Source organism: Lagopus leucura, unplaced genomic scaffold, assembly GCF_019238085.1.
Source record: "Lagopus leucura isolate 7727_CA_CO unplaced genomic scaffold, USGS_WTPT01 Super-Scaffold_100004, whole genome shotgun sequence".
NCBI classification, from domain to species: domain Eukaryota; kingdom Metazoa; phylum Chordata; class Aves; order Galliformes; family Phasianidae; genus Lagopus; species Lagopus leucura.
The window spans coordinates 16,536,568-16,551,198 of NW_024962264.1; the positions used below are offsets into that span (position 1 = coordinate 16,536,568).

A 14,631-nucleotide genomic window follows, 5' to 3' on the forward strand; every position below is an offset into this window, starting at 1 on the left:
GCTCTTTCACTCTATGTACTATCCAAAATAATTTGAGTCCTTCACTCACATAACACAAGAAGACTATATGAAGAGCTACCCAGATCTGAACTGTGTCTTCAGGATGCCCTGCCACCACTATGCCGTATTTTAGAGTGTTTTACAGGTTTCCCTCCACTGTAACACATCATACACTCAAAGATAATTCTCCATCCTTTCTGGCTTCTCATCTGTGAATACCTTCCTTGATGTTTCGTTTGGTGGCTTCTCCATTGAACATAATCAGCTCTCATTCTGATTTTATTATTACCTAGACTGGTGACTAGAAAAAGCCAAGTCATAAATATGTACCAGGAGAAGAAGCTGGGAGGGAGGTTAATGATCATCAAATAGGACATGCATATTGTCTTCACCAGCTGCCGAGCACTGCCTCTGCGTTTGACATTCAAACCCTACCAAATTCCTTCACTTAACTCTTGCTGGAATGAGTCCTTGCCTATGCTGCTGTCAATAGGAGACAATAATAAGTAACGAGTGTAGTAGAGGCTTCAGGCACCAACACGTCTGCTGCTCTTTCTTCCTCTATGAGTTTCCTCTACTGTTTCTGACTCGTTTTTTCAGCTGGATTATTCGGAACCTGGCTTTGGCAAAAAGTGTCTTGCATCTCCTTCTCTATGGGAAAGGAATGGAAAAGCTACGAGTGCAGTAGGAGACATAATTCTGAAATATGGAGAGCAGGAGGAGATAAATTGTGAAGACATCATGTAGCATTACCTTCTGCTAGTACTACACGTACAGTACGATATTACTGGGAGGAACCAGGAAATCCACGAGGTGGAAAAACCTGCAAAATGTTCAAGAGGGAGTTAGAGAGAAAGAAAGTGAATAGGTGGGCATTTACAGAAACAAGTAAGGACTTGGTAATAGAAAAATTTGGCTTCATGCTTACTACTCACTGGGCAGATGAAGAAAGAGAAGGAAAACTATTCTCTGTTACTCTTCTAAACTAGATGAGATTTATAATGTTTTATGTATAGATATATTTCAGAGCATGGTATTTTCTCTGTTGCCAATGAAATGAACAACTCAACATCATTTTTCTTTGTTTTCTTTTCTCTTTTTTTTCTCTTCAGATCATGCCCAAGAAGTCCTATCATTGTTAGGCACTGCAATCTCCCTCTTGTAGCACAATGGCTTTTTAAGTGAGGAGCATGAAAGGATGGCTTAAGAAGCAGAAGAGAGCAGTAATACAAGTTGAAAGGGAGTTTAAGTATACCTCAGCAGCAGTCCCACTTAATTCACTCTAACACTGGCTGCTCTAAGGGTTGACTTAACTTCATAACAACTTTTTAAGTTTCATGTAGTGAGGCTAAAGGTAAGACATGAGCTTTCAACTGAATGCAATAACAATGCAGTTTCTTTTTTTTTTTTCTTTTTTTTTTTCTTTTTTTTTTTTTTAAGGACTTTGAAATCCTTGCTGTATGCTGAACGAAATTTTTGTATTTATTTTGCCCAGAAGAATAACCCTTGATTCTGGTTTGGCATTTGTTCCTTTGTGGTAAGATATTCAACGCCACCACACGCGCTGTTGAAATACAGTAAATATTTAATGTTTTGCTTGTCTACGTATGACCAAATTAAATTATTTCTATCCTCACGTGTAGATACATATTTTTATATGCACATAGACATACGCACTTGCAGACACACACATTCACACATTACAGTCATAGAATGAAGGAATAGGTGTGTAATACTTCGCTTTTGTAAAAAAAAAAAAAAAAAAAAGTACCAATTTAGTCCTCAAAATATTCCGTTAAGTAAAGGAAAGATGAACACAATTATTCAGCAGTGGTGACATAGCCCAAGAGTACATGTTTCACACAAAGTATGACAGGACAGATGGAATCATTGCCTGGGCCACTACTTAAAATTCAAATGGTCCTATTAACCTGGACCTCTTCTGTTAGACAGAGAACCTTTGAGTTGGCAATAGACTAAAGATTTCATATAAAGGTTATTTGGCGGTCACTGAAGCAAGTCTATTTCCTAATGGACAGATGTCCTCCTAACACCCTTCCAGATGACTTTTTGTTTGAAGCTATGCCAGGATAAGCAAAGACTGAGTAGACATGTCAACTAGAGTAGCCTCTTAGAGCCTGGACACTAGCTCAGTGGCAGAGGAACATTTGCTTGCAGCACATAGTCTGTACATAGGTCTGTCAGTGGATTGCTTTACATCAGCACTTTGAGAATATATTTTTCCTCAACATTGCAACAATATAAGGTGCAGAATAATTTGTAAATATATCTTTTTAAAATAGGAGTATCTAATTCTTGTTCATACATAAATAGCATGATAAAATGGAACATGCTGCCCTACATAAGTTAGGCAGTGGAAGCCTGTGGCTGGTAGTCTTACTATCATAAAAGATTTATCTGACCAGCCTTGAGTAGGCTGAGCTTGATGGTTAGGCAGATCTTTTAAAAACCTACATGACAATAATCATAATTAACAAGACTTAAATTAATATTAGTGCTGACTTTTTTTTTGTCTCATTTCATGTAAATTACGAAGCAACCCAGGAATTGTATCCTTACAGAGAGATTCCATACCTGTCACTAACTCACTGAAATGCCCATCTGTAAGGAGTTGCCTATGCTAATCTGATTGAAGAATTTGCCCGTTATATTTTTGGAGTTGAAGTACGTGATTGAGGGTATTACATGTTCCTGCACTTCAAACATAAAGTTATTCTTTGGTGACAAATCAGAACATCCAAATATTATCTGGAGAGAGAAAAAAGCCCATTCTTCTGTATAACTGTCAAAGAAACATGGAAATTGACAAAATTACTGTTAATTTCTCTCCGTCAGGAGTACTCACTTGAAAAATGATCCAGAAAGACCTGAAGAATAAGAAGCTGCAGTAAAAATGAAAACAAATGATATTAAGAGTCCAGAAATAGAAACCAATCTCAGCAACAGTCAATGGGCCTTCCTGGCATTTCTCCCATGCTCAGATGGCATCCGTAACAATTTAGGTATGACTGTTATGTATTTGTAATTGATGGTTCTCTCCTGTAACATATGAGCCATTCCTTCTAATCCCACCCTGTGGTGAAATAATATTGAACTATCTTAAGAAAGAGAGGGGAACAAATTAGAACCAAGTAAAAGAAATGCTGTTTTTCATGGCCAGTTGGCACTGTTGAAATTCACTATAACAGAAGGTCACAGAATTTAATGCTACCTTTTTTTTAATGTTATTTTCTTAAAAAACTGTAAGAACTCTTAGGAATTAGGAATTAAACAAACAACTTCCCAAAGATAATTCATGAAGATTGGTTAAGCTGATCTCAGACCTGTTTGCATGGCCAATCAGCCAGGAGAAAGAGAATAACACTTTCCTCGTGAAGCTTTAGATAAGTGAAAGGCATGTGACACTTCTGTATTTATCTGTCTTTCCTCCTCAGATGGAAGCTCAGGTCTCAAGCAGGTAAAGGAACAGAGTGTTACGTGTAGACAAGAGGAACCATGTATCAGATGGACACATTTGTTTTCCTGCTGCATTTGTTTTACAAAAATATCTTTCCTTTATTGCTTTTCTAGGGGTTGCACTAGCATGTAGCGCTGCAAGAGATGATTACAAGAAATATTAAGCACATCAACCATTAACCTTGTAGTTAGACTGCTAGGAAGATGTTGTAAGAAAAAAAAAAAAGCCTGCCCTGTTGTAAGAAAAAAAAAAAAAAAAAAAAGCCTGCAGTGATCCTTCTCTGTGGATTCTAATGGTGGAGCTGAAGTGATGCTGGCATAACTGAGAGTATTTTGGGAGGAAAATTGTAGTGAAGGAAGAGGAGCATGGCTAAAAACTGTGGAAATGTAAGTGTCCAGAGAGCCTAGGGCAGCCTTCCAGACATCCCAGGAAATGTGCTCATAACTTATTAGAAGTTTGCATTGGCTCAGGTCTGATTAATAGAGTCCTTTTTAGAATAATATTTCCACAGGATCGGTAAATTCTGTTCTGGATTTTTTTTTCCTGATTTCAACTTTCTGTAAGTGCTTAGCATATATTGATTAGAAGAGACCATTATCCTTTGAACAAATTATGTAGCACAAGATTTTTCATTTTCGCTATATAGATGACACCAGTTTGTGGTTATAATGAATAAGAGTTGAAGAGAATGAAAGGTAGGAAGTACTAATGATTTTATCTCTGGGGGGGATACATATTATGTCAATAATGTGTTTATTATTTAAATAAACTTAGTTAAATTTATGTTTTAGTTTTACTTCAGTCTCATTCCCTTCAAGCTTTCAGGCAGTGTTCTTTGCTACTGAAATTATTATTCAGAACTATACTTAAAAAGCATTTTTATTAGATAGACGGTATTTGTGAACTACAAACTCTTGGCTGTGCTTTCTGTCCTGATAAGTATGTCCACAGTCTTAAGTGAAAATGTCCATTTAGTGTGGCCAATTCAGGGTACATTTGCTGGATGCTTTAAGTAGTCTTTAAGGATAGCTGGCTTCTAGATAAGGATTCTTAGTACTATCTAAACTGAGGATTAAAAAGTTTCAGTTTTCCAAAGGTTTTCATTACATTTCCTACTTTGTCTGCTCTGCATTGTACATTATTAAAGAGTACTGCTCTGGCATGCCCCCCAAAGAAGCAAATTAACATTTCTTGTGAACTCTGTTCTTTTGTGGAGAAGTAATAATGACTTAAGCAGCTCCAGAAGTTTTTCAGATGATTCAGAATTTATTACTCGTAAAATTAATGCCCATTGCACTCACTGATATTGTGCATAAATTATCATTTATGAAAAAAAGAAAACCACACCTTTTTGTACAATTTACTGTTATTGGTAACTTGCATAGAGGATGTGAACAAGTGCATCATGTGAAGGATTCTTGCTCTAGCTTTTGTTCTCTTCTGTATCCCTTTCTTTTGTCTCATTAACTTAATATTAGTCAATTTCTTATCTTTTAGAGGAGACACAGGCTAGCCATTGAAAAGGGGATGCCTGCCTTGTGCTCTCGGGATCTTTTTTGAAGCCTTTTGGATGTTAACCATTTTTAGGGAAATACTCACCTGCCAGTGTGGTTGTAGAAGTAGAAATTATTGCTGGCAGTTTATTTGCAGATTTGGTTATTGAGCAGTCATAGAATCTTAGAATTGTTTGAGTTGGAAAGGATCTTTAAAGGTCATCTAGTCCAACTTCCCTCAAGGAACAGAAACCCTACAGCATTATCAGGTTGCTTAGAGCCCCTCCCTACCTGAACTTGACTGTTTCCAAGGACAGGCCTTCTACCACCTCTCCAGGCAATTTGTTCCAGTGACTCACTATCCTTAGTACTAAAAAACAAAACAAAAAGAACCTTTTTCCTCATATCCAGTCTAAATCTTCTAGTCTGAAATCACTTCCCCTTGTCCTATCACATCAGACTCTGCTGAAGTCTCTCTTCTTTCTTTTATCCCACCTTTACATACCGAAAGGCCATTAACAGGTCAACCTGAGTCCTTCTCCAGGCTGAAAAGCACCTGCTCTCTCAGCTTGTTCCCTTAGGGAACATGTTCCAACCTTTGGATCACTTCTGTGACCCTCTTCTGGACACACTCCAACAGGTCCATGTCTCTCTATCTTGCTCCTTACACTGACTTAGTATGTCTTACTTGTTCCTCTTGAGCTAAATCGTTTAATTTATTAAGTACTCAGGTGTGCTTGTTAAGTAGTTCCATGACTGAAAGGCACAATATGTCAGTTAGACACAAATATGCAAGTCAGATATAATTAGCTTAGTTGAAGCCATATATTTAAGGAAATGCCTTCAGAAAGGATTGTTTATAGAGAGATGATCTACCTTTATTTACAATTCCAATAAGACTATCAGGTCATATGTATAAGTTCAGAGCAAGTCTTTGACTTCTGCATCCTGTCTCTAGTATAACTAGATGTAACAAGGTTGGAGGAAATAAGACACAAAGTTGGGATTTGGACTACTTTATAAGAATACTTAACCTGCCTGTGCAATTCTTGATCTGTGCAATGGGAACATGTATTTAACTGCAGCCAAAAGCTGACGATTAATTGGTTAATGTTTTCATAGAACCCTGAGCATAAAAAGTGCACTGTGAATGTTTTCCCATAGAAATTTCTCCAATACCTGAAGAGAGAAAGGGGGGGAAGTAAATTCATTGCTTTAAAGAATAGTGACAATTCCATCAAGAACACAGATAATTAAAATCATATTAATAGATTTTTAGGTCTTCGTTTTCCTCTTGAGGCCAGGTGTCCCTATTTTTTTTTCCTTTTCTCCTTCAAGCAGTGTCCCTGACTCAGTTGTCAAAGACCGAGAAGCAAAATTGCCCATCCAGCTTTGAACTTGATACCTGCGGTGGAGTTACAAGGTTAAATAAATGGGATGGGTTTTTCTTCTTTTTCTTCTTCTTCTTCTTTTTTTTTTTTTTTTAAGCTGAGCATAACACTTCAAAAAGATTTTTTTTTTCCCCACCATCTTCCCCCCCCCCCCCCGCTCCCTCCAATGTATTTTTAGGCTGCGTGCACTCCTGTCTATGTCTCTTCCTCAGTCCCAGTTGAAGACTTCAAGGGAGATGAGAGCTCTATTTTGTTTCTCCCTCGTATTGCAGATAGGGGGAGGAGGTGGTTATTAGAGAGAAGAGCGCTCGCTCGCTCGCTCTCTCTGTTTCTCCCTCTCTGGCTGATAGCACTTATCTTTCGCTCTCTCTCCTTCTCCTAGGTGATCCATTTCTAGGCAACGTGCTGGTTGGTGCCGGAGCCGCCAGCTCTCTGCATCCCACCAGCAAAGGGAGCTCCGAAAGCAACCTGCAGACCATCATTGCTTTCTTCTGCTGTGCTCCAGGCACTCCTTGCTCCTGCTCTGTCCAACCACTCGCGCGACAGAGACCTGCGCGCTGGGCTTCATTTGCAAAATTATCTGGTTTTGCCCCCTCTTTTTTTTTTTTTTTTTTTTGTTTTTTTTTTTGTTTTCTTCCAGTTGTGGGAAGCGTTTTTTAACCCGAGGGTGGGGGGAGATCTCTGCGTTACTATCCGCATTACCTTGAAGTTCACTTTGTTTTTTGGCCTCCGGGGGGGCTTTTCCTGCAGGAATCTGGCTGCTGGCACCAGGATCGCCTGCCCTCCCGCTTCCTCACTCCTCCTCCCTCCCTGAAGGCGAGCTCCTTGCTGCGGGCTCCCGGGGCTCCTCTGGCCGAGAGGGTTTGTTCGTGTGTGCGTGCGTGCGCGTGTTCTCGTGTGTGTCTGCGTGTCTGCGCGGTGTGGGTTGGAAGTTGCCGTGCAGCAGCCGGGACCGAGCGGCTCTCTGGACCCGGCGGAAGGATGAGGATGGTCTGACCGTCAGAGGCGGCTGCTGCCCGCGGCGGCGCCCGGGCTCGATGGATTTGCTGCCGGCTCTCCCAGCAACTCTGCTGCCCGGGAGTCCTCCGAAGTGACGCGGGCTCTCGCCGAGGGGAGAAGCGCCCGGAGCCCCAAGCTCGCCCCTCGCCCAGCCGCAGCCGTGCGCTTGCCAGCGGGATTTACGCGCTCCTCCGGCACCTCAAACTCTTGGGCTTCCTGCGCCGCGCCATCCTCCACGGTGCCATCGTTTCACCGAGAAAGCCGTCCTTACAAAGCCTGGAGCTCCGCCGGAGATGGAAGTTTTCTCCCTCATCCTGGTTGTGTCCGTCTGTTGGACTCGAACCTGGAAAGCGGCGATTGCAGATTCAATCATTCATATCGGTAAGGGGGTGCTGCGTCTTCCGGTGCCGCTGGACACTTTCAGCTCTCCTTTGCATCCTCTTTTCTGTTGGCAGGCTTCCCCCTCCCCGCAGCCCCCGCTCTCTTTCATCCTTCTCTCGCTGGTTATGTGTTGTTCGCTCCACTCCCGTAATTGCTTCCCGCAAGGATCTCGGGCGTCCTCCTTTCCCCTTAGTGCCGTGAGGGAAGCTTTCTTTCCGGCGGGCTACGTGCGTGCTTTAGACCTTGAGGATCCGCGCGGCTACCGCTCGGGGGGTCCGAGGCTCGGGGACTCTTACTCGCTCTCGCCAGCCCCTCACCCTGCCACCCTCCTGCCCCGGGCCGAGGGCGAACCTTAGGTCTCCCCCCTCCCCAACAGCACGGCGGCGAAGTGAAGCCCCCCCGCCCTACTCTCCCTCGGCGGAACAGGTGGTTTGGAAACGTGTGCGCTTCCCTTCCGCGGGCGGCCGGCCGCAAGGGCGGGTGGAGGGGGGGGTCCTGCCCTGCTCCCCCGCTTCGACACCCAGGGCGCCTCCCGCGGCCGCGCCGGGAAGGATGCCCGGCTTCCCCCATGCAGGAGCGGGGCGGCTGGCGGTGGGGTGATCGCGATGCTCGACTCCACCCGCACCTTCAGCTGAGGAGGGAGCACAGGGCTTCACCCGCCGCTGCTATCCGGAAGGGTGCCTCTCCGCAGGCTCAGCCTCGGGGAACGTGCGGCCCTCCTCCGAGAGCCGGAGGATGTCCGCAGCGGGCCGTTCCTCCCCCCACCCTCGCTCCGGTCCGGGGAGTAGAGGGCGCTGCCCCCGCTCCGCGGCCGCTCGCCCATCTGCAGGCTCGGCACGCAGGCGGTGCCGGAGCGCGGACTGGTGGGGGCGGCGGTCGCAGCGCTGCCCCGAGGAAGGGGCATCTGGGGCCTCGGGGGGGTCCCCTGGGCGGTGCCTGCCCGTTGCCGGAGGCGGCTTCATAAACATGTCTGCCGGTGGGGCTCTGTGGGAACGGTGTTTGTAGGGCCCGGCCGGCCGGAGCTTTCTGTCGGACTCCGGTTTCTGCGCTGACCCCTCCCTCCTTCCCATGCCCAAGCTCTCGAGCGGCCGCTTCCCTGAGGTGCCGCAACTTTATAGGGGTCAGTACTCTTTGCTGAGTGCGGCTGGAGCAGCGAATATCGCGCAGGGAAAGCAGCGCTAGGTGCCCTCCTTTTAAAGGGAGAAGGACTTGTTTTAAACATTTCCTTCTCATAGCTGTAAACTGTCGAAGCGACACTAGGAGACGGTCTGCCTTACAATTTCATACTTGGGAGCTTGCAACAAAGTGGTCACATTTTAGGATTTGGGGGTAAATCTTGGCTGAGTAATAGACCGGGAGTTTCTCGGCGATTTCCTGCCCCGATTCCTGGCTGAGGGAGCGCTGGGTTCTGCAGCAGCAACGGGGGAGGCGACAGCTTTTCTGTTTTCACGTTAATGGTATTTTGATGTTTCGCTTGTTATATACTGAGAATGCAACACTTTTACCGTTTTTTTATAATGCCATTAGTGGTTAGATGCATCAGTGCAGTAAATCCTTGCTGGGAAAAAAAAAAATAATACCCAAGTAGTTGTTTCTCACACAATTAATTTGTCTTGAGAGACAATTAGTACAGTTGACAAGGGGATTAGCTCCTTTTATGGACTGGTTTATGTTGCCATGAAAATGGCAAATTGATATGGGTTGCACAGAGCTTTAAATCTATTAAAACAAATATATTGCAAAGAAATGACCTGAATGTAGAACTGTGCCAACAGTAAGTGGGCAGACATGCGAATGTTCCAACTTGACAGTATCCTGTGTTGAGTGACCTGAGTGTTCTGACCTCTTCTGTCTTCCACTTGTGCCGAGTGAACTTAAGTATAAAATATTTAAAGACAAATAATGAACTGCATTTATCTAAATGAGTTATGAAAAGGAGCAGCAGAGGACTCTGTGAACAAATTGCCCACAGAAGGACTCATAAAGCCAAAGAAGAAAACAAAATGCTCAGTTCAGGGGAAAAGAAATACTACCAGAGGCAGTACTGATGCCTTAAGGCAACAAACAAAGCAGAAGCGGTATCTTTCTGTAATTTTACAGTATTAGTAAATGCAAGCGGAAAATATTTTTGTAAGTATGGGAGGGGGATGCAGTCATAAGAGATACCATTCTATCTGTGCATATCATTTCTCTGGTGGCACTGATGGTGCTTTTTCATTGCAGCCCACTAACTCTTCTTGGCTGCCTGTGTGTCCTTCCGTATGTTATCAGGAAAGGAGTGTTTACTGTATCAGAGAATGTAACAACTCTGCTGCTCCCGAGACAATGAAAGTGTTGGAATTAGTGGGCAGGGATTAAAGAATTGGTGATGGTGGTAGGAGGGGAACGGTGCCTGGTACTCACCTATGAGATATGCTTTCTCACGTTCCTGTCCACTGAACGATGATAAGCTGCCACTTTTGACCATTTAGAGCAGGTCTGTGCATGTGTGAATGTGCATACTTAAAAATGAGCATTTTTCTATATCATAATTTGGATGTGGGTAGGGCTGCTCGTAGTACATTTCTGCTGCCCTGCTGTTACAAATAGAAGCTGGCGGTTGAGAACGACCACACTGAGCACCGTTGTGAAAACGTTGAAATGAATCGAATCCTCTGCAATTTTCCTCACCTCTCTATGTAAAAGAAAAAGGCAGGGTTACCATGTCAGAGCTGTGCGATTCTGTCTTATGTTGCTTCCCTCAGCATTGATTGAGTAATTTCATCAGCCCCACATTACTTGATTGCTTAGAAGTTTCCTAATGATCTGTATGCTGTAGGAAGAATGGTGACAGTCGTGAGTGGAATGGCAATGATTTTGTGTTTTATGAGGCTATTCAAAAACTCCCTCTGATTTATGTAGCTGGAAAGCTCCAAAGTCTTTGAGATTAGCCACGCTGCCTAGTATTTTCTTCATACATCAGTCATCCCACACTCCTCACTCCCTAAACAGGAGTTTTGAACCCTGCTTTAATTAAGCGGGGATTAGGTGGCATTCCTTGTCAACTGCACAATTTGTGTCTGCTTTGTGTTTTCTACAGTTGATGGTCTTGTGCTTTTGTATTTTGTACTTTGCACTCATTCTTATTTCTTGCCTTGGCATACGTAGGTAGTAATGTATTTGCATGTGCATATGGCTTATCTACTGTGCATATAGTAACATAAATGCAAACGTGTGTATTAGATGCAGCAAAATCACTTAAGGCAGTGGTTACATACTGCAGGTGCAAAAGTTTTTGTTGAAAAAAAATACACTGAAGTATTTTTAAAGATTAATTCAGTGCAGCACTGCAAAGCAGTAGTTCAGATACCCTGATTATTGTGAGTTGTTTCTTTACATTCATCAGTGGCTTCAACCGTGGACACTTAGTTGTGTACTATCCCTAGTTTTTTTATTTTCAATGTTAAGATCAAACATATATGTGTGTGTTAGTATACATATTTGCATAGTATTTAATATGTATATGTATTACATGCACTTTTGTTTTCCTTTTTTTTTTTTTTTTTTTTTTTCAGGAGAAAAAAAATAGGTCTGCTCTTCCCTTCAGCTTGTAGAGTTTGTGGGACAGGAGAGCAACATTCCTTGTGTTAGCAAACTCTAGGCATTGCTGAGTCCTGAGCTGTTTCATGCTCTTAAGCTCTTCTGTACCATAGTGCAGAAGTACCAGAAATATCAAGGCATTTGCAACATGGGGCTTAATACTTGTTGAGGTGGTAGTGGCATTGCAATAGAAAAATACAAAAAAAGAAAAACAAACCCAACAACAAAAAAAAACAAACGTGTGCTGTAGGAGAAAGGTAGTTGTTTTGCCTGTTAGCTGTTGTAGTACAGTGCACTTGGCTTGTTTTGTTCTTTGCACTGGTAATAGGAATTTAATTTGATCTGCTGTTGGTAAAGCCTTGTTGGAAGGTATGCGGTGTGTGTCACTGTTCTTGCATATTTTTTAAAGCTCAGGACACGAAAGTAAAATGGATTTATTGAAAAAATAAATCCCAAATCTGTAGGTGCCTGTAGTGCCTGCAATACCTACAGATGAGCTTTCATTTCTGTTTTTCCTGCTGTATAATGTACCAAGGTTATTCGCTTACTTTAAACCTACCTGCAGCTAAGGACCCTAACTACAGTGTACTGTGGCTTAGCAGCCAGTAGAGTTTGTTAGCAGCTATATTCTGTGACACACTCAGTGTTTCTATCTATATGTCCTGTTTATTAAACTCTCACTCAGAGCTTAAATTTCCGCTAGTACTTCAGTCCCTGGAATGTGATTTAGTGCCAGCTACTTTGCTGCTACAGAGGGATAGCTTTCCATGCTTTGGACTATGGTTTGCTGTCCTCCAAAGGTCTGTTTGCCACTGTCACTGCTTTCTTGAGTGTTCCTTAGTGATCAGTAGGGCCTGATTCAGAGTCTGTCATGTTCCAGGTGAGTCGTTTTGGCACTTCAGAAGATTTTTGACTGATCCTGTGGATTGCTGACTATGGCAGGCCGCTCCCTTTCATGTTCTTAAATAACTCTTACCATTATTTCAAATTCTTTGTCCTTATATAAAGACTGAGGGGAAAAAAAAAAAAAAAACAGCCATCCAATTTCAGGTGACTTCCTAACAAATGCCTGACATAGCAATCGCTGCGGCTGCTGCTGCTGTGTGCTTTCAGATGACTACTTATGGATGCACAGAGCCTTTATTCTCACAGTGCCATCTTTGGAAAAACACACTGGAGAAAAATCTTTTAAGACTGTGACTACATAAACCTACCAACTAAGGTTCATTTAACTTAATGAACAAAGGCATTAAGTATGGTTCTTTTCCACTCCCAGGCCCTGTAAAGCAAGTGGTATTGGCAGGAGATGACTTTTGTAAGCCATTAGGTTACTCCCTAGATATAGACTTGAACTTACATCATTTTCTTCCATTTGATATATAGCTATCTATAATCTGCCATGACAGTCTGTTTTTTGCTGAAATTTATTGGAGGCTTTTGCCTTTTGAGGTTTCTATTTTTACTCTTTGTCACTGCTGCTCAGTTGCTTGATCTTATTTCAGCAGGCTAGCAATGGTTTTAAAAATGATTTGTACAAAAGACTAGTTCTACTGGGCTATCAATTTCTAATTAATTTCCTAATTAACTGAATTACGTATTAAAGCATGGCAAAACTCTGGTTATCTGCCTACCCTCCAAACATACTTTGTGTTTTATGCCTTCAATGTTCATAAAACTTATTGAACATAGCTTACTGCTGTTGCTCTTTGGACTCAAGTGATCAATATTTATAGGATGGTTTGTATTTTGAGCAAATATCAGAAAATAATAGAAATTTGAAATAATGTTCTGTAAAAATATATTACAATACATGATAGCCTGTTACATATATATATTGACTTCAGGTGGCATGCTGGTGAGGCAGATTAGGATATCTGTCTGCATCTACAAAGTCAAATGTCACCTTCATTTTTTCTTTTTTCTTTTTAATTTACTTGAAATCTAGGAGGAAAAAATTAAAAGAGTTATCCACACTGGTGAAATTGGAGGAAAACCTTGATTTCAGAGGCATACTTGCCATCCTTGCTGAAGCCTGGGCAGCTCCACACCTCTGCAACCCGTAGATGCTATAGTCAGATCATGCCTTCCCTCATGCTGATATCCATCTCTGACAGCTCTACATATTCTCTTTTATTTGTGCTGCCTATGAATGCCAAGAAGTAAGCGTGGAAATCACAGCTCAGCATTAAAGCATGACACTCAGTTGGCCAGAAATCCTATTGTGACAGCTGGAAACTGGGCATGAAAACTGAAGTTTCTCTGGAGCATTTTGTACCCTAGCTGACTGGCTGTCTAGCAGCTAGCTTCCTGCTGGGCTTCAAGGATACAAGTGCTATCCATTTACTTTTGTGATATTATTGTGTCTTTCTATATCGTGAATGTTAAACATTTGGTATCACTTTCCTGTTAAGTGAAGAGGTAGGCATGAAGCTGGCCTTCTTCTAGAGCTGTAGAAAATGTTATATGAAGCTCTGGACTGTCTTTCTGTGCAAAGCCCAGTTTCTGCCCCAAAAGTTAGTGTCTTGGACAAAGCAAAATGCTCCTTCACTCCTAGTAGACTACTGGAGAAGGTGAAATACTGATCTACAGGAATGTGATACTTGATACTGAGTATGTGCTAAATGTGTATTAAGTGTGGCACTAGTTAAACCATCTTTGACACCAGATAATGCAGGCACAGTTGAAATCTCCAGAGCTTAAAGTCTTTCCTGGCTTATTTATTTGAAGCAGCTCACAGAAGAGAAAGAGCTGTTTTCTCTGATGCAGATTTTTAGTGATACGTACTTTACATAGAGGTAGTAATTTAAACGCAGGCTGTGATAGAACTAATTAGTGGAAAGATGGGTGAGAAAAGGGTATCTTTTTTGTGTTATGTTTTATGTCTCTAAGTATCTTCCCATGAGTGTCAGAAGGACTCTTTCCTCTGTTGGTTTTCATTATAGGTATCAGGTTTTGTTTTCTGGTTATTGTTTACCAAATGATTATGTGAGAGATGGAGGACCAAGGGAGAGATTTTCTTGTGCCTCCAGCTGCTATTATTAATAATGGTGTATGTGGTCTGGAGAGTTATTACTGATCTGTATAACATGGAGGACACTGACTGAATTGAAGGTTAGCAGATGAAATGTACTGGCATTTGGATGGCAGTTGTGAAACTTGGCAAAGGAGAGGGCTTGGAATAGTGTGGTGTAATTCTGCAAGGTTCAAAATTTATATGCTTGTTTCAGTGATGGTATACTTAATTCAGCAAAGGTACTGTTTGGTTTTCTGTATTGTACTGCAGTGTACTTCAGCTAGAGAGTTCCTGCTT

At 42.3% G+C, this 14,631-nt stretch overlaps 1 protein-coding gene across 3 annotated transcripts in view; it reads left to right on the forward strand.

Moving 5' to 3' along the window:
• Positions 1-7,506: 7,506 nt before the first annotated feature.
• Positions 7,507-14,631, forward strand: part of GRID2 (glutamate ionotropic receptor delta type subunit 2) — a 685,707-nt gene continuing 678,582 nt past the window's right edge. For 2 of the 3 annotated variants that reach the window (XR_006178913.1, XR_006178914.1), the window contains exon 1: positions 7,507-7,742. Coding sequence is in view for 1 of the 3 variants with exons in the window: in XM_042871543.1 (XP_042727477.1) it covers positions 7,655-7,742 (88 nt within the window). In the remaining 2 variants the exon portion in view is untranslated. The remainder of the gene's footprint in view (positions 7,743-14,631) is intronic. The other variant, XM_042871543.1, reaches the window with a different exon arrangement.